At 40.7% G+C, this 24,799-nt stretch overlaps 1 protein-coding gene across 1 annotated transcript in view; it reads right to left on the bottom strand.

Annotated features, from left to right (window-relative positions):
• Positions 1–24,292, bottom strand: part of enpep (glutamyl aminopeptidase) — a 70,339-nt gene extending 46,047 nt beyond the window's left edge. The window contains exon 1 of the mRNA XM_072582578.1: positions 23,496–24,292. Coding sequence (XP_072438679.1) covers positions 23,496–24,133 — 638 coding nt within the window. The 5' untranslated portion in view covers positions 24,134–24,292. The remainder of the gene's footprint in view (positions 1–23,495) is intronic.
• Positions 24,293–24,799: the final 507 nt, after the last annotated feature.

Here is a 24,799-nt window from a genome sequence, read left to right as displayed (position 1 = left end):
AATGTTTACTATGTAAAGATGAAGGATTTAATTGTGCATTCTGATTGGAGTAATTGTGCAAACATCAGCATAATTTTGAAAGGCTAACATCATTTCCCAGCTCCACTAGAACAAATTATATCAAATCTTGGGTTGAAATCTCAGTCTCATTCAGGTTTCTGATGGATCGGAAAATAGGTAATAAACATAGAATATTTTGAAAGCTAATCCTTTACACTTGAGTTGGCTATTTAGAAATTATTGCTGGTAATACTAATGATGTGCTTTTGTAGAAAATGGTTTTATATATTATTTAGTCTTCATTTAAGTAGAAAATATCAATATAGATTCAGAATCCCTACAGTGTAGAAAGAGGTCATTCAGCCCATAGAGTCTAAACTGCCCTCCGAAGAGCATCCCACCCAAATCCCTTTCCTATCCCCGTAATCCTGCATTTCCCATGGCTAACCCACCTTTCCTGCACATCCATGGACTCTACAGGGCAATTTAGCATAACCAATCTACCTAATCTTCACATCTTCGGCTTGTGGGAGAAAACCCATGCAGGTACGTGGAGAACGTGCAAACTCCACACAGACTGTCACCCAAGGCTGGTGTGCCACTGGTGAGGTACTGGAAGACTGAAGGTTAGCTAATGTGGTGTCATTATTTAGAAAAGGTGGTAAGGAAAAGCCAGGGAACTACAGACCAGTGAGCCTGACATCAGTAGTGGGCACATTATTGGAGGGGATTCGGGGGGACAGGTTTACATGCATTTAGAAAGGCAAGGACTGACTAGTGATAGTTGACATGGCTTTGTGTGGGAAAACATGTCTCACTAACCTCATTGAGATTTTGAAGTGACAAAGAAGATTGATAAAGGCAGAATGATCAGCATTGTCTATATAGACTTCAGCAAAAAGTTCAAAAAGATTCCACGTAATGGACTGGTTAGCAAGGTCAGATCAAATGTAATCTGCGGGAGCTAGCCAACTGGATACAAAATTGACTTGAAGGTAGGAGACAGCAGGTAGTGGTAGAGGGACATTTTTCAGACTGGAGTTTGTGACTAGCAATGTGTCTCAAGGATCGGTACTGAGTCAACTGCTTTTCATCATTCATATAAATAATTTGGATATGAACAATGGAGGCTTTGTTTGCAGAGGTCACCAAAATTGGTAGCATAGTGGACAGTGAAGAAGGTTACCTCAGAATACTACAGGACCTTGATCAGATGGCCCAATGGGTCAAGGAATGGCAGGTAATTTAGATAAATAAGAGGCATTTCCATAAAGCAAAAGTTTTCATGCAGAGGGTGGTGTGTGTATGGAATGTGCTGCCAGAGGAAGTGATGGAGGCTGGTACAATTCTAACATGTAAAAGGCATCTGGATGGGTACATGAATAGAAAGGTTTTAGAGGGATATGGGCCAAATGTTGGCAAATAGGACTAGATCAGTTTAGGATATCTGGTCAGTAAAATTGAGGTGGAGCAAAGGGTCTGTTTCTGTGCTGTACTTCTCTAATGACTCGATGATAGATTTAAGACATACATCAGGGGTAGTTTCTTTACTCACAAAGTAATAGGGGCGTGGAACAGACTGCCTGCAACAGTAGTAGACTCGCCGATGTTAAGGGCATTTAAATGGGCATTGGATAATAATGGATTGGTGTAGGTTAGATGGCCATCAGACTAATTTCACATTTAACATCAAGGGCTGAAGGGCCTGTACTGCACTGTAACATGGTATGATTTACGATTATGAGAATTCATAGATTTATATGCATGTCTAGCAAAGTTCAATGCAGATGGAAACAAGATTCATGATTACAAATATATGTACCAACTAACTTCACTTTATCCCTGAATCCCTTATAGTCAAAGGCTATGTGTCTGCAGGGACATCTTATATTTCTATAACATATTTAAAGTACTTGATTCAGCAGCAGGCATACTGAGACTGGGGTGAGATTATGCAGGTAGAAAAAGGTACAAACATACAATTAAAAGCTACTCAAGGTCAAAAGGAGGTAATTTTGGAAACAGACTAGTTTAATCAAAGATTACCCACGGAAAGGTGAAAGATTGCTTCAAACAAATAGATTAAGCCCTAATATTTGGAAACAGTTATATACAATAACTTCAGTGCTTAATGTAATATCAGTGAAATGCTACAGAAAAACACTTCATATTTCTATGAAAAAACAGCCATGAAGGAGTATGTTTGGGTTTAAAACCATATTATTTTACATAACATATTTGGGTTAATAACAGTTTCCAATTTCTTATGCAGGGGTCAGCTTTATTAAACATTCTATTGGCATGTTTAGGGTAAATCCTGAAGTAAGTTGATACATCTAGATGCTGTTATACTCCAGGAATGATGATAGGAAATAACTTTAACAGAGTTCCTTCCCAATCTAATCAATTATCAACAACGTTTACATTTTGTGCTTCGGCTAAAACAAAAGGCCTTTGAAAGCATAAGATTATACATTTTAAGAGGTCAACAAAATTGATTAAAATTTTCTATTAAAATAAAGCAAATGAACAATTTGAATATCCATGTTTCACAGAAGTTGAAATGAGATATTTGGCAAAGCAATGTAGTCCTGTATTTCTTATTTATTACAGGAGCCCAATAAATATTAAAGTATATTTTTTTGGCAGAAGCTATGAACATTGATAAAATAAATTGTGAATAAAACCTGTTATATCACAATGAAAGTAATTCAAGCAATAATGCTTAAAAGTGAACAATACAGCAAAATTTAAAAAGTGTTTTTTTATTTCTACATTGCTATCATACTGAATGACTGAAATTTACAAATGTTTATTTATTTAAATGTTCAGTTATGATTAACAAATTCCTATCTTCAAGAACTGTGTGACCATTTGACTATATTATTAACTTCCGTGAAGGAAGGAATTGGTCCTTCAATAGACAACCTTGATTTTGGTACAGTTGTAAGATTATTGTCACTGATAAGGCCTTTTGGTATAGGCAGCCTTGGGTGGCTAATACAAATAGAAGTTGAAAGAGCAAAGAATAACAATGGACATTCTTGCATGACATCAGGGCATTGCAAAATATTTCCTACTCATTGAACCCATTATGGAAGTAAAGTTGACAGTTGTAATGCAAAGAAATGTAGTGGTTTTCACACAAGGTCCCAAAAACAGCAGAGAGAAGTGCCCAATTAACCTATATGTTAGTGATTTGGTTTGGGGATACCTGCATATTTTAATCAGAACACCAGGATAACTACACCACACTTAGAGTCATGTACAACGTGGAAACAGACCCTTCGGCCCAACTCGTCCATGTCGACCAGATATCCCAACCTAATTTACCCTCACATGCCAGCACCTGGCCCATACCCCTACAAAACCCTTCCTAAACTTATACCCATCCAGATATCTTTTAAATGTTGCAAGCGTACTAGCCTCCACCACTTCCTCTGGCATCTCATTCCATGCACGTACCACCCTCTGCGTGAAAACATTGTCCCTTAGGTTGCTTTTATATCTTTCTCCTCTCACCCTAAACCTATGCCCTCTAGTTTTGGACTCCCCCCACCCCAGGGAAAAGACTTTGTCTATTTATTCTATCCTGTTCCTCATGATTTTATAAACTTCTATAAGGTCAGCCCTCAGCCTATTCAACCTCTCCCTATGGCTCAAGGCAACATCCTTGTAAATCTTTTCTGAACCATTTCACATTTCACAACATCCTTCTGATAGAGACCAGAATTGAATGCAATATTCCAACAATGGCCTAACCAATGTCCTGTACAGCTGCAACATGACCTCCCAACTCCTGTACTCAATACTCTGACCAATAAAGGAAAGCATACCAAATGCCTTCTTCACTATCCTATCTACCTGCGACTCCACTTTCAAGGAACTATGAACCTGCACTCCAAGGTCTTTTTGTTCAGCAACACTCCCTTGGACCTTACTATTAAGTGTATAAGTCCTGCTAAGATTTGCTTTCCCAAAATGCAGCACCTCACATTTATCTAAATTAAACTCCACCTGCCACTTCTCAGCCCATTGGCCCATCTGGTCCAGATCCTGTTGTAATCGGAGGTAACCTTCTTCGCTGTCCACTACACCTCAAATTTTGCTGTCGTCTGCAAACTTACTAACTGTACCTCTTATGCTCACATCCAAATCATTTATGTAAATGATGAAAAATAGTGGTCCCAGCACCGAAGCTTGTGGCACTCCACTGGTCACAGGCCTCCAGTCTGAAAAATAACCCTCCATCACCATCCTGTGTCTTCTACCTTCTAGCCAGTTCTGTATCCAAATGGCTAGTTCTCCCTATATTCCATGAGATCTAAGTTTGCTAACCAGTTCCCCATGGGGAACCTTGTCGAACAGCTTACTGAAGTCTATTTCAATCACGTTTACCGCTTTGCCCTCATCAATTCCCTTTGGGTTTTTTTGAAGCAGTAACAATCAAGTTTCAAAGACATGATTTCCTACGCACAAAGCCATGTTGACTATCCCTAATCATCATGTACATCCTGTCCCTCAGGATTCCCTCCAACAACTTACCTGTACCAACATCAGGCTCACCTGTCTTTAGTTTCCGCTCTTGTCTTTACTACCTTTCTTAAATAATGGCACAACGTTAGCCAACCTCCAGTCTTCCTGCATCTCACCTGCGACTATTGATGATACAAATATTTCAGCAAGAGGTCCAGCAATCACTTCCCTAGCTTCCCATAGAGTTCTAGGGTGCACCTGATCAGGTCCTAGGGATTTATCCAATTTTATGCCTTTCAAGACATCCAGCATTTCCTCCTCTGTAATCTGGACATTTTGCAAAATGTCACCATCTATTTCCCTACAGTTTACATCTTCCATATTCTTTTCCCCAGTAAATACTGATGCAAAATACTCGTTTAGTATCTCCCCCATTTACTGCGGCTCCACGCAAAGGCCGCCTTGCTGATCTTTGAGGGGCACTATTCTCTCCCTAGTTACCCTTTTGTATTTGTAAAAACTCTTTGGATTCTCCTTAATTCTATTTACCAAAGCTATCTCATGTCCCCTCTTTGCCCTCTTGATTTCCCTCTTAAGTACCAGGATGTTGCCTGGTATGGTAGGAAGATCCTATGAGGAAAGGCTGAGGCACTTGGGGTTGTTTTCATTGGAGAAAAGAAGGTTTAGGGGTGACTTGATAGAGGTGTACAAGATGATTAGGGGGTTAGATAGGGTTGACAGTGAGAACCTTTTTCCACGTATGGAGTCAGCTATTACAAGGGGGCATAGCTTTAAATTAAGGGGGGGTAGATATAGGACTGATGTTAGGGGTAGGTTCTTCACTCAGCGAGTCGTAAGTTCATGGAATGCCCTGCCAGTAGCAGTGGTGGACTCTCCCTCTTTATGGGTATTTAAGCGGGCATTGGATAGGTATATGGAGGATAGTGGGTTAGTGTAGGTTAGGTGGGCTTTGATCGGCGCAACATCAAGGGCCGAAGGTCCTGTACTGCGCTGTATTCTTCTATGTTCTATGTTCTAAGTATACTCCTTCTGCCTTTGTATTCTAAGGATTCACTCGATCTATTCTATCTATACCTAACATATGCTTCCCTCTTTTTCATAACCAAAACCTCAAATTCTGTAGTCATCCAGCAATCCCTACACCTACCAGCCTTCCCTTTCATCCTAACAGGAATATACTATCTCCGGACTCTCATTATCTTAGTTCTGAAGGCTTCCCATTTTCCAACCATCGCTTTACATCTGACCCCAGTCAGCTTTTGAAAGTTCTTGGCCTAATACCATCAAACTTTGGCCTTCCTCTAATTTAGAACTTCAACTTTTAGATCTGGTCTATCCTCTTCCAACATTATTTTAAAACTAATAGAATTATGGTCGCTGGCCCCAAAGTGCTCCCCCACTGACACCTCAGTCACCTGTCCTGCCTTATTTCCCAAGAGCAGGTCAAGCTTTGCACCTTCTCTAGTAGGTACATCCACATACTGAATCAGAAAATTTTCTTGTACATGCTTAACAAATTCCTCTCCATCTAAATCCTTAACACAATGGCAGTTCTGCTCTATGTTTGGAAAATTAAAATCCCCTACCATAACCAACCTTACAGATAACTGAGATCTCCTTACAAATTTGTTTCTCAAGTTCCCGCTTACTATTAGGGGGGGGGGGGGGGGGCATAATACAATCCCGATAAGGTGATTATCCCTTTGTTATTTCTCAGTTCCATCCCAGTACAGCTGTAATGCCATCCTTTATCAAAAATACCCTTCCTCTCTTGCCTCTCTTTCTGTCCTTCCTGCAGTATTTGTATCCTGGAACATTAAGCTGCCAGTGCTGTCCATCCCTGAGCTACATTACTCTCTGCATAGTGCCATTAAACAGTTTATCCTTACCTGATTAAAAGCTTTAATCTCCCTCTTTTAATATCTTATCTGAAAGATACTCCAAATAATGCACCAATATGATTCTAATTACCAATGAAAACCTGCCAATACATTAAATATTGCTATTTTTCCATCTACATTTTGAATTCAAACCCTTTCCTGTTTGAGTTTCTTTTCAAAAAAGGCAAGAATCATTCAGTACATTTCTAACTTGTTTTGAGACATGCATTATGTTGACAGTTACAAATGTGTTTCTTCACGTAAATCCTCTTATCCTTAACTAGGATTCCTGATTTATGAATGTTTGATGAACAAATACTAGTATACGATTTAAAGTAGGGCTTTGGGTGGCGTTGTTGAATATGGTGACCTAGGGGTTCAGGTACACAATTCTTTGAAGTTCGTGTCACAGGTAGACAGGGCTGTTAAGAAGGTGTTTAGCACACTTGCCTTCATTGCTCAAACCTTTGAGTGTAGGAGTTGTACAAGATGTTGGTGAGGTCACTCTGGAGTACTGTGTCCAGTTCTGGTCTCCCTGTTAAAGGAAGGAGATTCATAAACTGGAGAGGGTTCAGAAAAGATTTACCCAGCATGTTGCCAGGAATGGAAGGTTGGAGTTATAGGGAGAGGCAGGATAGGCTGGGACTTTTTTCATTGGAATGTAGTTGGTTGAGGGGTGACCATATTGAGGTTCAATAAATCATGAATGGTATAGCAAAGTTGAATGGCAGGTATCTATTCCCTATTGTTTAGTTTGGGATTATGGTTAGCATGGACTGGTTAGACCAAAAGATCTGTTTCTAAACTATAAGTTTCTATGACACCATGTCTTACAAATGCAATCCCATACAAGAGTGTAAACGTAAAGGTCAGACATATGAACATTTCTTCTTCTATAGTGTCCTGCACTGTATTCCAGCTTGCGTTCAAATCAGCTTATGAATGGATTCAGGAATAGAACCATTTGCAATCCACGGACTGCCTGTATCATTGGATGTTATGACATTCCTGATATCTTGCTCTGGCCAAAATTGAGCAATGTGACTTGATTAAATTGGATGCAATCGACACCATGCCTGATAAAGCAGTCAACCATTGCTCTGGACAATGCAACAGCCACTATCTACAGTTTTCCCTTCATGTAGACTGTTTTGTAGGCAAATCTCATGCAGCAAAGCTGAAATCTTCGTACTCTTAGAGGCATTATCTACTTCCTGCTCTTCTTTAATGGGCAGCATGATAGCACAGTGGTTAGCACTGCTGCCTCATAGCGCCAGAGACCTGGTTCAATTCCCGCTTCAGGCAACTGTCTATGTGAAGCTTGCACATTCTCCCCATGTCTGCATGGTTTTCCTCGGGGTGCTCCGGCTTCCTCACACAGTCCAACAATGTGCAGGTTAGGTGAATTAGCTGTGCGAAATTGCCCGTAGTGTTAGGTGAATGGGTCTGGGTGGGTTGTTCTTCGGAGGGTCAATATGGACTTGTTGGGCTGAAGGGCCTGTTTCCACACTGTAAGTAATCTAAGCTAATCAAAATAAAAATGTCTTCCATATTGGCTTTTGTTTTCTGAAGATTAGTTGTCACACTTTCACTGTTGCGGCCTCCAAAACAAAAATTAAGGGATTATTTGGAGAATTTATACCCATCATGAAGTTTGAAGTGTCCTTGAGCATGTTTTAAAATTTCATGCAGTCCTTGACCACGGGATTCAACGTGGAATTCCCCACTCTGCAGTCAAGTTTTGGGAATGGTTAATGAATGACAGAGTATCATCATTTCCAACTATAACAGCAGGCACTGGTTTATTTGCAGCTTTCAGGAGTGGTGTGATGGCTGGCTTTAAACACCTCATGTCTGTTACCAAAATGAAAATCTTCCACCAACCTACCATGAACCAGTTGAGAATCCCCTATGATAACTAGGAGAAAGTGAAGACTGCAGATGCTGGAGATCAGAGTTGAAAAGTATGGCATTGGAAAATCATAGGTCAGGCAGCATCCGAGGAGCAGGAGCGGGAAGGCTAGGCAGACAGTGGGGCTCTTGAATCTATGTGCAGCATGTGCCACATATCCTAAGGGACAGCCATCAATGAAGACCAGCACACACTCAATAGTGTCAGCACTGCCTTTCTCTGTGACAATCTGCCTTTGACAAAGGGGATCTTTGGAAGTCAACAAGAGGTCCTGGTTTGCATAACTGTTGTGTTGACCACACTCTTTTAGTCCAACAAAACCTGAGCTGTCTACCGATGTAATGTTAAGGTTCTTGAAGGCTTCCATGCGTGGTATTTATAATGAATCCTGCGAATCAAGTGGAAGGACTGCCAGAGCAACATCCTCCATAAAGTTGCGCTCACCAGCATGCATCAAAGTGCTGTTCTGGACAAACCAACTCCACTGGGGGCCATTTGTCCAAATGCCCAAATCTGACAGCCATTGGCAAATTCTCTTCTCAGCTTTCTGTTGGCCACTCTTAAAAGACAGCCAAAAGGGAAAAAAGTACACTTAAGGTTGCCCTAAAACAGAAGAGCATTGGCCACTAAGTGGGAGGAGAAAGCGTCCAACCATTTGGTTTGACACCTTGTGATCTATCAAGACACAAGCCACTTTTAAACTAAGCAACTCAACTATGGAGCAGTGACAGAGGGGAAAAAAAAGGAAAGCCAACACAGGAAAGTTGATTGCATTTCCCTACACATTGCAGTGCCCTATTGCAAGTGAATCTGTGGATCCAAAGTTGGGCTTCTCAGTCTCTAAATACCCATTTAGCCTGATAGACATCATCCTCAACACGGAGGGACTGATAATGACAGCTACTGTTGAGCCACTGCCCCATGGATCACCATGTCATTGTTGCATATGATGCAAAGACCTTGCGATGTTTGATACTGTTCATTAGAAAATCTCTGGATCAGGTGCAACTTCAAATAGTAATCAGTTAAAACAAATCTTCCAAAAGGAGCTATTAATGTGATAAGCAATGTCGATTGTGGATTCTACCAAGTATGATTGAATAAGCAATTTGTTGTTTTTCAAGTAACAATCAAATTTTGTCCTGTATTATTGTTTCTAGAAAGTTCCCCACCTTCACTGGCCATTAGTTAAATTCACTGGCCATTAGTTGGTGGGCTTATCTTTATGCCTTTTTTGAACAAGCTCATAACATTTGGTATTCCAATGATACCACCCTAGAGTCTAAAATGACAGAAGAAATATATCCAGTGCCTCTGCAATTTTCATTCTCACTTCTCGGTGTCAGCATCACACATTCTATTCAAGTCTGGAGCCTTATTCACTCTAAAGTGCAGATAGTCTGAACAAGGTTTCTTGCCTACTAATTTTAAATCCTTAGTGTGTCTGAATTTCCTCTTCTTTCACCATAGCGAGGACGAGACTGCAAACAAACCAAAAAGATGCAAAATTTTTATTTAATATGCCAATCATTAACTCCATGAGTTAATCCTCTTTTTGGCTCCTGATCAACTCCACTCCATCTTGCGTCATTGCTTTACTCTTTATAATTCTACTGAAGACTTTTTATACATTCTGTCTGTCACCCTTATATACTGCTTCATTTCCCCATGGAACCATCTATTCTCAACCTGGTTCTCAGCTGTGTTGCTTGCCTGACATCAATCATAAGTGTACTTTCTCTTCACCTACATTTCTTTAATCATCCAAGGAGCTTAGGATTCTTTTGCCCTTGGTTTATACTTCAGTTGCATGGTGTAAATGTTACCTGCAGTGAGAAAGAGGGGTGTGAGGATGGTGGTTTACATCACAGCCCACATTGCTATCTTTACATGTGCAATATATAAATCAGGCTGTTCAGTATTTGTACAGGGAGGTGCAGCAGTTCACACACTCAGCACTTCTAAAACTTTTCCATGTCTGAGGTCATTGCTCAGATACCCTTTTGTACATCTATCTTTGATCTCAATTCTTGGATGAAATCCATTCTTGTCCCATTGAAAGTGGCTTTCCGCAGTTAATTATTTTTAGTTTGGATTGTTCCTTCTCCTTTCCACAGCTAAACCTGAACAATCACTCTCCCCTAAATATTCCCTTATTGACACTTGATTGATATCATTCCCAAGAATTTGGTCTGACACTGCTCATTCCTCATTGGCCTCACATTTTGCTGTAGATTTTTTTTTCCTTAAACATAGTCTAGGAACACCTGTCCATCGCTGTCCCCTACCACTATTATCCCAGGCTATAGTTAGATAATTTAAAGACTCCCAATACAAAACACTATAATTTATAGTTATTCAGTACAGGTATTTCTGCTATACTGTGTATTTTGTTAAAGCGAATGGGCTGTAACACGATCAGGTGAGTAGGGAATGCCATTTCTGAAACGCAATCTTTTGAAGTGTGTATTGGCTATAATGCAAATACATCACCAATACTTCAACTGTATTTGTAATGCATGATTTTTGTATAGCGGGGGTTGCACAGGAAGACATCTATTGTGTGCTGGAAGAAATACCTGCACTCCAGAATTTGCGTATTGCTGAAAAAGACATAAATAGAAGTGGTGGAGACAGATACAAATACAGCATTTAAAAGGCATCTTGATGGGCATTTGAATAAGAAGGGTTTAAGGGGATATGGGCCAAGTGCTAGCCAATGAGAGTAGATTAGGTTAGGATATCTAGTTAGCATCGACGAGTTGGACCGAAGGGTCTGTCTCCGTGCTGTACATCTCTGTGATGGCTTTAAAAGGGAATATTCTCCAGGACAATGCTTCTACAAATCAGGATTCAGAGATGCCGGTGTTGGACTAGGGTGTACAAAGTTAAAAATCACACAACACCAGGTTATAGTCCAACAGGTTTAATTGGAAGCACACTAGCGACGCTCCTTCATCAGGTGATATCCAAATCATTTGCAATAATAGTTTTCCTTGTGAATTTGTAGTTCTTGTGAAATGTCTTAATGATGCTCGATGAAAAGTTTCAACTAAATGAGCCTTTTAGAGTCAGAGAGGCATAGAGATGTACAGCACAGAAACAGACCCTTCGGTCCAACCTGTCCATGCCGACTAGACATCCCAACCCAATCTAGTCCCACGTGCCAGCACCTGGCCCATATCCCTCCAAACCTTTCCTATTCGTACACCCATCCAAATGCCTCTTAAATGTTGCAATTTTACCAGCCTCCACCACATCCTCTGGCAGCTCATCCCATACACGTACCACCCTCTTTTATATCTTTCCCCTCTCACCCTAAACCTATGTTTTCTAGTCCTGGACTCCCTGACCCCAGGGAAAAGACTTTGTCGATTTATCCTATCCATGTCCCTCATAATTTTGTAAACCTCTAAAAGGTCACCCCTCAGCCTCCAATGCTCCAGGGAAAACAGCCCTAGCCTGTTCAGCCTCTCCCTGTAGCTCAGATCCTCCAACCCTGGCAACATCCTTGTAAATCTTTTCTGAACCCTTTCAAGTTTCACAACATCTTTCTGATAGGAAGGAGACAAGAATTGCACGCAATATTCCAACAATGGCCTAACCAATGTCCTGTACAGCTGCAACATGACCTCCCAACTCCTGTATTCAATACTCTGACCAATAAAGGAAACATACCAAATGCCTTCTTCACTATCCTATCTACCTGCGACTCCATTTTCAAAGAGCTATGAACCTGCACTCCAAGGTCTTTTTGTTCAGCAACACTCCCTAGCACCTTACCATAAAGTGTATAAGTTCTGTTAAGATTTGCTTTCCCAAAATACAGCACCTCACATTTATCTGAATTAAACTCCATCTGCCACTTCTTAGCCAATGGGCCGATCTGGTCCAGATCCTGTTGTAATCTGAGGTAATCCTCTTTGCTGTCCACTACACCTCCAATTTTGGTGTCATCTGCAAACTTACTAACTATACCTCTTAAGCTCGCATCCAAATCATTTATGTAAATGACAAAAAGTAGAGGGCCCAACACCGATCCTTGTGGCACTCCACTGTTCATAGGCCTCCAATCTGAAAAACAACCCTCCACCACCACCCTCTGTCTTCTACCTTTGAGCCAGTTCTGTACCCAAGTGGCTAGTTCTCCCTGTATTCCATGAGATCTAACCTTGCTAATCAGTCTCCCATGGGGAACCTTGTTGAACGCCTTCCTGAAGTCCATATAGATCACATCTACTGCTCTGCCCTCATCAACCTTCTTTGTTACTTCTACAAAAAACTCAATCAAGTTTGTGAGACATGATTTCCCACGCACAAAGCCGTGTTGACTATCCCTAATCTGTCCTTGCCTTTCCAAATACATGTACATCCTGTCCCTCAGGATTCCCTCCAACAACTTGCCCACCACCGAAGTCAGGCTCACCAGTCTATAGTTCCCTGGCTTGTCCTTACCACCCTTCTTAAACAGTGGCACCACGTTTGCCAACCTCCAGTCTTCCGGCACCTCACCTGTGACTATCGATAATACAAATATCTCAGCAAGAGGTCCAGCAATCACTTCTCTAGCTTCCCACAGAGTTCCCGGGTACACCTGATCAGGTCCTGGGGATGTATCCACTTTTAACCATTTCAAGACATCCAGCACTTCCTCCTCTGTAATTTGGACATTTTGCAAGATGTCACCATCTATTTCCCTACAGTCTATATCTTCCATATCCTTTTCCATAGTAAATACTTCAGCAACACCATCATTCTTGTCCCTCTTTGGAATTTCCTTGTAAATTTGTTCTGCTACATTGTCCCACTAATTGGTGGCCTATAGATGACTAATGTCAGTAAACATTTATGTTCTTTATCATTTGTTCAATAAAGGAACACATTTTGTTAGGTTGTAGTGCCACCTATTGTTGATTTTTTTTAACTAGGTATAAACACAAACTGCACAAGTTCATTGTGATCAGGACCATATATGTTCCCAAGAGACACGTACCATGCAAAATATTTTGAATGCTACCATAAAATATTATACTCTATTATTACCTGACATATGGTAATTCCATTAAAGAAGAACTGGGGTTAATATAAGGGAGTTTTGAAACTGGTAATTGTTTTCCTCATTTATTTTTAGACAGGAGATCATCAAACCAGTTCACCTTCAGCAAGGAGATCCTAACATCTGCCTATACAACTGGATCTTATTAGCTAAAAAGAAGGTAGCAACTACATGTGGATAAATTAACCCAAAATTTGCTGCTCAACTATAGACTAAATTCATTGGGAAGTGTTAGATGTCAATTTAATGAGAATATCTTTTCAAAGGCATAATCATGTTTACTGCCTCTTTGGCACCAAAAATGAACTTGTATAAGTATAATGAATCAGACTTTCAGCTTTTTAAAAAATAATTGCCAGATGCTTCAAATAAGAATTTTTTTTTTGGTATTTTTCCCCGTCTCCTCTATTTGTGAGGTAAGCACAACAAATTTGTACATTAAGTGTATTTCTGTGGTAAATAAGGTAGCAAGATCCTATTTTTGCAAAAAGTTTAGAGGAAACTTGAACAGCGTCGTCAAATTTAACTGTGACCATCTTTTTAATGGCAATAATACACTGTACTATACTCCCAACATTATCTCTGCAGGGAAATCTAGAGGTGTTCATGTCCTCATGTACTTATTGACCCGTTGTTGTACATGGGTACACCACATGGACTCCATCTCATTACCATCGTCATAACTGCAGTCAAAGGACAGGCAATAAACGCTAAACACTCAGTATTAAAAACAATTATAAAAAAGGAAAAACAGAAGTGATCCCATTATCTTTATTTCCCCAAGAATCTTCCTTGTTTATTCTTCAGGCTTGAGTAGAGTATACAATGTACTCTCCACTTGCCAACCTGGGTGAGTAAATACAGTTTTACTGTCCCTATAAGCCTGGAGTTTAATTTTGCTAACAAATCTATTATGCGATACTTGGTAAAATACTATTTGAAACCCATTCACAGCATCAAATGAATGGCATCAACTTTCCCAATTCCTTCAAACTAAATAAATCAAAATCAAATACAATTTGCCCTTCACTATGATTAGTTCACTGTTTTCCAAAATGATTAAATTTGCCCCAGATTAGTGTGCAAAGTTTCACCATTGATGTTATGCTGGCAGAATTTGGCTGCCTGATTTATCCCACACTCCTGTTTTTGCAATTCCTCAAGTCCTTTGGCATTACTTCTATATCCAAGAAAAATTTGCAGACCATGGCCACAGCTTTTGCAATGACCATACTCTATTTTTTCAGTAATGTTAGATACAGCCCACCATGACTGCATGACTTTCCTACTTTGAGGACTGCTTATTTTTTGATGTATCCAGTACCACTATTTCTATACAGTACACACAAAACCAGTTGACGGAGAGAACTGGAGTGCACCTTAATACAGCTTTAAGCATTTTATTTGTAAGGGAGTTAAATTACAAGCACATGCCTCCTAATTACCATTTCGGTCAATGTCCACTCAGAGACAAATGAATTCTCAACTACAAAATTAACTAATTGCCTTCACTAGAAAAATTGCTTTTTTGCATCCAAAATTCCAAAACATATCAGAAATTTCCATATTTTGTACAAAACATTATATTGTGAAATTCCCTTTCTCGAATAATTCACTTATTCTGTTATACATACACCTATCTTTTGTTTCAGTGATTTCCTTTTGCTCTTGCATTCTCTTCAACCAGGAAGGTAAATCTGTACCATTTTATCAGTTACTTTTGATGGACTGTAGATTATTCCAACCTTCAGTATCCCCACTGTGCAGAATATCCCTTAAAAAAACTGAGAAATATAATTACATTGTTTCAGCAGCTTAAGTGCTTTTATCAACCCTATCTTCTTAGTTTCACAAGCTTAGGGACATTTTCTATTCTCATGCGTAAGAAATATTGAGAAACTAACTGCAGTAAAATATCCCACTGTAAGATTAGGATGTGTAGTGTCAATGAATGAGTTAATGTTCTTTGGTCATTTAATGACAGACATGAAACAATCCTCAACTTTTTTAAAAAGGTTTTATTTGAGCTTCAAATATCCTCTATTTTAGGTTATTCCATTTCCCACCTCCACATAAATATGATCTGTTCTAATCCAATTGCCCAACCAGTTCAATTGACAAGTTCACAATTCCCCATCGTAAATTTCACTGATGGTTTAAGATGTTTCACAGGCCTAGGAATAGTTGTCTGAAGATAGAATTAATAATTTAAAAGTTATTGCAGACCTATTGCTTACTATGGTATATAATTTCACAAAGCTTCATTTCCAACTTGAAATTTTATTCTACTCTTATAACACAAAGTCAATAATAACATGAAGAAAATCAGCAATATGCATTAAGACAACATCTGAAACCTCATTCACCACACCAATGATATTTTGCAGGAAATGCTTTGAATTGAAAATGGTTTATTTCCATAAAAGCACACCTTATTGAAAAGTACTAAAAGCATTGTTAAAGCCACAAATGTATTTACATAAGTTTCCAGTGTTTGTCTCCACCCATTCTTGTTTCTAAAATATACCTCTGGAAAGGATTGATTGCAGCTTTTGTTTTTCTTGCCTGACATACTCTCAATGCATGAGCTAAAAATATTTGAGATTGCTTTGCCAGTTGCAAGTGTGTCACCCAGACGTTCTTCAAATTCCCAGCCACCAGCTAAGGGGAGTTTTGCAATACAAATCCGCCCACGTGGTAGCCCTTTTTTGGTACCTTAAATAAACCCCAAACTGTCTCAAATTTCTTAATTTCCTTTGTAATGCCTCTGTTGAGTTAATCCAAGTTTATTATTAGTCACCAAAATCAGGAGGGCTTCTGCTTCTTGTTCTTTGTAGACATGGTCATTGTTTCATCGTCTAATCCACACAAATTCCAATTTCATATCTGACAAAATAATTATTGGGGGGGGCGAGGAAGTCTCCCTTCAACATGTTATAATTTACTTTCCACTTGCCATTTAATTTCCACTTTCCTGCTCACAGACCTTGCAAATGATCAGTTATTCTGAACCCTCAGCCAATATTTGAACTTGCCAGTAGTTTTTTTTCCCTGTATGTCCCATAATTGTAACATGTTTCTATTCAATAAAATTTCCTGTAATGTGGGATGGATAAGTAATCAGTTAGGACAATTGCTTACATGATAGCTCTGGCACAATGAATGGGTCTTACTTCCAAAATTCAATTGTATTTTGCTCCTCAAACTTCATTACAAAGCTGTTGATCACTTGACTGACTAGAGGCATAATTTTCTTCTATCAACTGCTTAAAGTCTGAGATTTTGTAGTTTATTCCAATCAAGAGGAATTAATTCAGTCAACATGGCAAACTGTTAAGTATGTACTGTCTTATTATCACACTTAATTACCTTACCAAGATTTCCATTACCTAACACCCATTGTTCTAACACACAAAATTACTGAATTAAATTCTGTATTTGATGGCATTATGTGCTACCTCAGCTGTAATAAAAACCCTATCTCTCTGGATGTAAAGCAGTAATGGGAATAAAGTAACTACAGTACCTTTAAGAGCAAACCTATTGCACACCGGACAATAAAAGTTTGGATTTCTTCAGCTTAGAACCATCAACCCCAAACATCTGAAGTAATTCCTTATGTCAGGGCAGTTGCCCATTTCCAATATGTTTGAGCAACATTTGGGCAACATTTCATTGATCCTCATGCGATTCCCTTTGCAAAGGTCTTTTAGCCACACTATTCAATATTTCGGGCAGCTCAGAACTTGTCATTATCAAGTTTTCCTCTGTTATTTATCAGAAAACCCAAGTAGTTACCAGTCTTTCTATGGTTTTGTTTATAACAAATTACCTTATTATTCTCACAAAGCATTACTGTAGAAAGTTTAAACCTGTTCACCAGGCACACAGCCTTTGTCCTACATCTACAGCAGCCACCTAATTAAAATTAGGTAGAGAGAGGGAACAGGAAATTATAGACTGGGTAAATCTGAAAATCTGCAGTAGGTCAGATCTAGAGTCCATTATAAGAGATTTAATAGCAAAACATTTGGAAAACAGTGATAGGACTGGATAAAGTCAGCATGGATTTATGAAAGGGAAATCATGGTTGACAAATCTATTGGAATTTTGAGGACATAATGATTAATGTTGATAAGGAGAGTCAGTGGACAAGGTTTACTTGGAGTTTCATAAGACTTTTAATAGAGGCCCCATAAGAGAACAGCATTTAAAATTAAATGATTACCTTTAGTGTACTGACATAGAGAACTGCTTGGCATGCAGGAAACAATGACTAGGAAGAAATGAATCATTTTCCCAGTGGCAGCCAATGACTAGTGGGTACCATAAGGTTCAGTGCTTGGACTGGGTGGAGGAAATGACTGGGTGGAGGAGGGGGTTGCAGTGAGAGAAAGACTCACAGATTCTTGTGGAGAGAAGAGGAGAACTTCTTCAAGGTAGGCATCCTTGCAAGAGGATTCGCAGTAAGGTTAAAATCAACCACGCAAAAGTGAGGACTGGAGATGCTGGACATTAGAGTCTAGAGTAGAGTGGTGCTGGAAAAGCTCAGCCAGTCAGGCAGCATCCGGGGAACAGGAAAATTGATGTTTCGGGCAAAGCCCTACATCAGTCCTGTGGATAAATGGGAGTTAGAGAAACCAGGAAGGCAGATTATTATCCAAATGGTGATAGATTGCACTTCCTCCTTTCCAACCGAGATGTCAGTGTCCTTATACACCAATCACTGAAAGCAAGCGTGTGGGTGCAGCAGGCAGTCAAGAAGGTAAATGGTATGTAAACCTTCATGGTGAGAGGATTTGAATACAGGAGCAGGATGTCTTTCTGCAATTGTAACAGGGCATTGGTGAGACCACAACTGGAGTACTGTGCAGTTTTGAGGAAGGAAGGATGTTCTCCTTATGGAGAGAGTGCTACTAAATGTTTGCCAGACTGTCTCCTGAGATGGCAGCTCTGATTTACAAAAGGTGGACTGGATTAGTTAGGTTACATTCTGAAGAAAGGTCACTGGACTTGAAATGCTAACTTTGCTTTTTCTCCATTTGCTCCCACACTTGCTGAGTTTCTTTAGCAATTTGCTTGTTTCAAATTTCCACTATCTGTAGTTCAGTGTTTTATTTTACTGTATCAGTTAGGACTATATCCACCAGAGTCGAGAAGGGTAATGGGGAAATCTCAGAAACCTACAAAACTCTAACAGGACTGGACAGCACAAACTCAGGAAGGATGTTCGATGACCAGCAGTCACAGTCTAAAGATATATAGGATAGGCCAGTCACATGAGATGAAATGTCTTCACCTAAACAATGCTGAGCTGTGGAATTTGTCACAAAAAGTGGTTGAGGCTGAAGTACTAAATGTCTTCAAGGAGCTACCGATACAGTGCTTAGGGCTAAAGGGGATCAAAGGGCACAGGAAGAAACAGGAAATAAAATATAGAGGTGGTTGATTAGCCATGATCATGTAGAATAACAAAGCAGGCTTGAAGGGCTGAATGGTTTATTGCTGCTCCTATTTTCTAATTTTGTGCGTCTACATGCTACTAGCAGGCTTACAATGAGGCATGGTAGCACCGTCTGCTACTCTGATTTTACACGCCTCACTAATTTCTATCAATTTTATATAGTGTCAACCACATCTGCATCATCTGGCAGGATTTTAATTTTTTTTCCACAAGTTTGTGACAAAATATTAGCGTACCTTTAAGACACATGCTTTCTCTAATTTTTAAGTCATCTGGGAGACATAATGGCCTAATTGTATTGTCACCAGACTCCTTATGGAAGGAATTCCAGGATTTTGACCCAATGACACTGAAGGAAGAATGATATACTTCCAAGTCAGGATAGTGAGTAGATTCGAGGAGAACTTGTAGGTAGTGTTCCCATGTATACTAACATGAGGTTATGGATTTGAAAAGTGCTGTCTAAAGGAGCCTTGATGAATTTCTGCAGTGCATCTTTTGGATATCATGGACAATGGTGAAGGGAGTGGAAATGATGCCAATCCAGCAGGCTGCTTTGTCACGGATGGTGTCAAGCTTCCGATATATTGTTGGAGCTGCGTTCTTCCAGCAAATAGGAAGTATTCCATCACATGGTGGCCTTGTTGATGCTGGACATGCTTTTTGAGTAACTCAGAAAATGTGCTACTTACTAGAGGATTCCAAGCCTCTCACCTGCTCTTGGAGCTACTGTATCAATATGGCAAGTCCAGTTCAGTTTCTGATCAATGTTAACCCCTCCCCTCCACCTGCTCCAGAGAAGCATAGTAACATCTCTAAGTAGGTTGATTATGAAATACCTACTTTGATGAACTCCTGCAGAGATATAGTGGAGCTGAGAAGGCAGACTTTGAACAACCATTTTTCTTTTGCAGCTAAATATAACTTCAATCAGCAGAGAATTTCACCTCCCCCCCCCCCCCCCCCACCTCCACTTAGATTTTTACTAACTCCAGTTTTGCTAGATTTTTCACAATAACCATGAGGATTGTAGTTTTGTCCTTTTGATTTTCCACCTTCACCTTAAGGCAACCCATCTTCGTTATATAGTTATATTCCAGAAAGCATATTGATAATGGATAGAATTAAAGCTCATGATTAAATGTACTTAGTCACAAGTTCACTCTCTTATCCCCAATAACTACAATGTCAGGCTGTTATTTATTTTAATCAACCCACTTGGATATGTTATAATACAGCAATCAAAAGAAATAAGTGCCAGTTACTCCCATCTCCTCCACATAGGAAAGATTTGATTTTAAATACAAATATTGGATCTGATGATGTCATCAAAACACAGCCATCAAGTATGAACCAGAGACAAAGCTGCTGGGAACCAAATCCTGGAATTGAAGAAATCAGAGGTAAATTGGGAATTAATCGTTCAGATTTTATGTGCGAGTCAGGAATGTTCCTTCAGGCCTCAAGGCAGCCTTGGGTCTGTTTTGAATTAGGAATCCTGCTCACACGATCAATTTCCAGCTGCCATCAACAAAACCTTTAAACTGAACTCTGAACCCCTTCAACAATTAGAGATCAGAGCTCATGCTTCCTCTGTGCTGCTACAAACTATTGCTACATGTTCCCAGAGTAATTGACAACTGAGGTTTTGTCATTCGTCTGTCTCCCAGACTGTCCAACTATAGCTATGGGCAAAAATACCCAACTCCATGCAACCTTATGGTTGGTCAAAACAAATTGTTTTGCTGGATTCCCTGTCGTCCAGAGGACCCATGCAGCAAGTCCAATCAGATCATGGACAAAGTCTATTACTAATATTATCCCAATAAATCTCAAAACATCTAGTCCAAAGCTAAAGTCCATGAATTTTAACAAGTGTTGGGGACACGATGGAGTTTGATGTGAAATCTGGTAATCTAGGTTTTCCCCATTTTCTGTCAAGTTCAAATACTAACTACATGACACTGAAGAGTTAGCAATGCCATTTTAAACTTCCATCACTGTCAGGCAGAATACAAATAGCATGAGGGAAAGCACACAACCTTTTAAAGCATGGATTTTAAAGCATGACTTTCAAATCTCTTACTCAAGACAGTGGCATATGTTTCATCAAGAAATAATGCAAATTTTTGAAGACTATTCAAAACATTCTAGACCAAAAAATAATCTACAGACCCTCAGGATTAAATACTTTGGTCACACCAACAAAGATGTCTTGGTGTTATCAACTCTGTCCTTAGATTTTTGTGGTATCAAAGAACCTGACTGATGTTCCTCAGAGGATCTAAAGCGACATTGTGTATCTAGGAGAATTTCCTCAGTCAGTGAAAGTAAGCAATTCAGAAGAATAAGTGTTGTATTTTTTCTGATATGAATAAGAAGGAAGCATTTTTATAAGTTACCCTGTGGAAACTTTCTCCATTCTTGAAGATAGTTACAACTGTTGCCTTCCTGAAGTTCGGATACTAGGGGAATACATCGGCTGTCACTGTGGATTCACAGTTGACAAGTTGTTCAAAATAGTTCTTCCAGCATTGATGGATAGCATTGTCGGCCTCAAGAAAAGAAACACCATCCTGCAAACGAAAGCAAGTTTGTCCATTTGATTCTAGTCAAATAGTGGCTCTCATGGGTTCAAATCAAAAGCTATGCATGGGATGATGGCCAACATATTGTTGAATCTCAGACTCACTTCAGACTACATGTCCGTTACTTCCTAGTTAACATCCCACAAATTGCTCGTGGATATGTATCTGCTTTTTCTTCAAAAGTGCTATTAAAATTTAATCAGACCTCACTTGACATTTGCAAATCCAAGCTAATGTCCTTAAAATCAGACCTTCCGAAGTGGGATTCAGGACACCAAATGGGGTTGAGGACTCTGACACTGCCTTAGAACTCAATAAGCCACATGCCTGCTTTAACAGGAACCCACTATCAGCTCTGAGGTTGAGACAATTTTCAAGCCTTAAAATAGAGTTACAGTGGGGAAATGTTTAGGAAATACTGCCTTATATGAAGCAAGTCTTTCTGTGCAGGTTTTAACTTTATTTCATCATAATAAATATCATGCATTTTCTGTGACATACTCTCCTTGTTTTGGGTCACAAATCACCACAATCTGTAATGGTAATTAAATAATGACAATAACCCCAGATATCAGTGGTTAACTCTGGAGCAAGTCTTCAGCATTACAGTTGGAATGCTGTCAAGGCTGTACCCAAATTGCTCTATTGTTTCTTGATATGACAGATTGAATCAAATAGCCTCTGACGCTCCACGGAACAAAGCTCCAGTCTATTCAGCATCTCCCTGTAACTCAAATCCTCCAACCCTGGCAATATCCTTGTAAATCTTTTCTTCACTCTCTCAAGTGTAACAACATCTTTTCTATAGTATTGCATAGGGCACAAGTTTAAGATGAGAGGGAAAAGGTTTAAAAAGGACCTGAGGGGTAACTTTTTCATGCAGAGGGTAAGTGAGTGAATGGAATAAGATGTCAGATGAAGTGGTGGAGGCAGCTACAATTATAAAAGGCATCTAGATGGGTACATGGAATATGGACCAAATGGAAATAGGGATGTCTGGTCAGCATGGACGAGTTGGACCAAAAGGGCTGTTCCCTTGCTGTATGTCTCTAAATTGGCTTGGACTTGTACCTTTGATAATGGCAGAGAGAGCTCATTCACTTGACATGAGGCTGAAGACAGCTGCAAACACCTCAACTTCATCCTGCATGCTACCATCAGAAAGTATGGGAATAATTCATGAAGCCTCTTTATCTCAAGCCTAGCTTACTTGCTATGCATCCCCTCCTGCATTAGTGACTGGGAATGGCAGCTTTGACTCCACTTGATCCAACCATTCTCTTGTAGAGTCCAGCTGGAGCGTCAGCAGGTGGGCACTTAATTGGCGGTGGAGCAGTTGCTGCCCTCCTCAATGAAACAGGGCTGACCATTTGGCCTGACAGGAAGGGCAGAGGAAGGCACTCTACCAGCTCTAGGTATTTAAAGGTGAGTTCACTTCAGATTTACGGCGTCGATAATGTCAGTTCCAAACGATTCAATTGAGAGCAAAACACCATTTCCTGGAAGTAACTCACGCAAGGAAGGCATCTCCCGCCACCACCCCCCAACTCCAAGGTGTTGCACCGGCTCCTCAAATAAACGGCCATCGATCTCACTCTGAGATAGGCAGGAGGCTGGAAGAACACAGCAAGCCAGGCAACATCAGGCGGTGATAAATCTACGTTTTGGGTGCAAATCTGCTTCAGGATTGGGGGGGGGGGGTTGGGGTGAGCTGCAGATAAAGGGGGTGGTGGGACAGGGTGGTGAAGTGGGGATAAGTGAAGACAGGTAGAGGGTACGACACCCGATGAAGGTAAAGACGTAACTGAGAGCAAGTTTGAGGCATTATTAACCATTCTTTTGCAAGCCTTTTGGTTCCACAGAGCAGCCCATGTTCAAGTCGTATGAAGAATGATGCAGCTCCGCCCGCCCTCCATCTCTCTCTCGTGGTAAGTGACTAACTTTAGTTTCTAAAACCGTGTGGAAAGTTCCCATGTCAGTCAAAGCTGACCATCAACGCCCCGCTTTCTCAGCGATCTGAGAGGGAAAACAAAGCACACCTTCACTCGAAGACCTTCCCGAACAGAACTGGAATTGAACAGAAAGTGAGTTAACTTACTTGGTGACTCCACCCTCCAGGTACGTGGTCTTGTAAAAGCCGACCAGCGAGTCGAGCAAGCTGCCCTCGAACTTGAGGGTGAGGAGGTAGGGTTGGCCGGAGCCGGTGGCGTTCAGCTCCTGCTCGGCTTCGAGCACCAGGTATTCGTGAGGCTTGTACTGGAAGCAGCGGCGCAGCGGCAGAGAGCTGCCCGCCCGGTGAAGGCTGGGCGCCTCGGTCACTCGGGACGCCTTGATGTGCAGCCACAGATAGCGGGTGGCTCTGCTTGTGCGGATGTGGATGACATTGGTGCCCGTGTAGGAGCCCGCCTCCAGGTCCGGCTTCAACTCCAGCTCGTAGTGGCTCGGCTCGATGTAGTCGGGCAGGCGAAAGTTATCCCACGGACCCCCCGACTCCGAGCTGGGGGGGCACAGCCCAAGCGGCGGAGGGGAGGGCGTTGGGGACTCCGTGCTGACGGTGTTCCCGCCGTCCTCATCCCCATCGTCCACCTCACAGCCGTCAGTCCGGCTGCTGAGACCCACTCCCAGCCCCACGGCCAGCCCCACAGCAACTAGCACCCCAGCCACGATCACCGCCACCCATTTGCAACTCGTGCCTCTCCTCTTCCTCGGTGCCTCGTCGCAATCCATGGTTTGCATCTGGTCCTCCTTTTCACTGGGCGCACCCCTCCCCAGAAAAAAAAACACACACTAAATACTGTGGCGTGAGGAGAAAACTGTAGATTTCCCCCCTCCGACAAACTTCGCCCAGCGCACACTGGCCCCAGGATGTATCCACCCGAGTTAAATATAAATCTGCAGCATGTTAATGAGCAATGCAAGCTTTCAGAGGTCATGTCAACTCCCCTTACCTCCGCCAACCAAAAGGGAACGGCGAAACATTGGCGTTCAGGAAAGCAAATTTATTTGCCTGTTTTATTTTTGTGTATGAAACGATTCACTTCCCTCACATAAATAATCGTTTCATTTTCAGGTTTTGACCCAAACCTAAACTCTACCCTGGGAACACAGGGGCCTTAAGTGAATACCCACTTCAGATTTGGTATTTGTTTTTATGCTCAGGGTTCGTTAATCACTGAATATAGCACCGTTTCTTTACTGTGCGCATGAAGCTGGACTGAAACCGCGATCTTACGTTCCATCAAGTGAAGATAGCCCTAGGTCCGAGAAGGTTTTAAATGCTATTTAACGTGTCTTGTTTAAAATCTTGAAGTGGGCAGGCATAGTTTAACAATAGCTAAACTTCTGTTTTACTAGAACTTGTTTGGATTTCACTGATTCCTCAATATTGAAGGGAATGTGTCA

Source organism: Chiloscyllium punctatum, chromosome 1, assembly GCF_047496795.1.
Source record: "Chiloscyllium punctatum isolate Juve2018m chromosome 1, sChiPun1.3, whole genome shotgun sequence".
Classification (NCBI taxonomy): Eukaryota; Metazoa; Chordata; class Chondrichthyes; order Orectolobiformes; family Hemiscylliidae; genus Chiloscyllium; species Chiloscyllium punctatum.
This window is presented reverse-complemented; position numbering and strand designations above follow the sequence as displayed.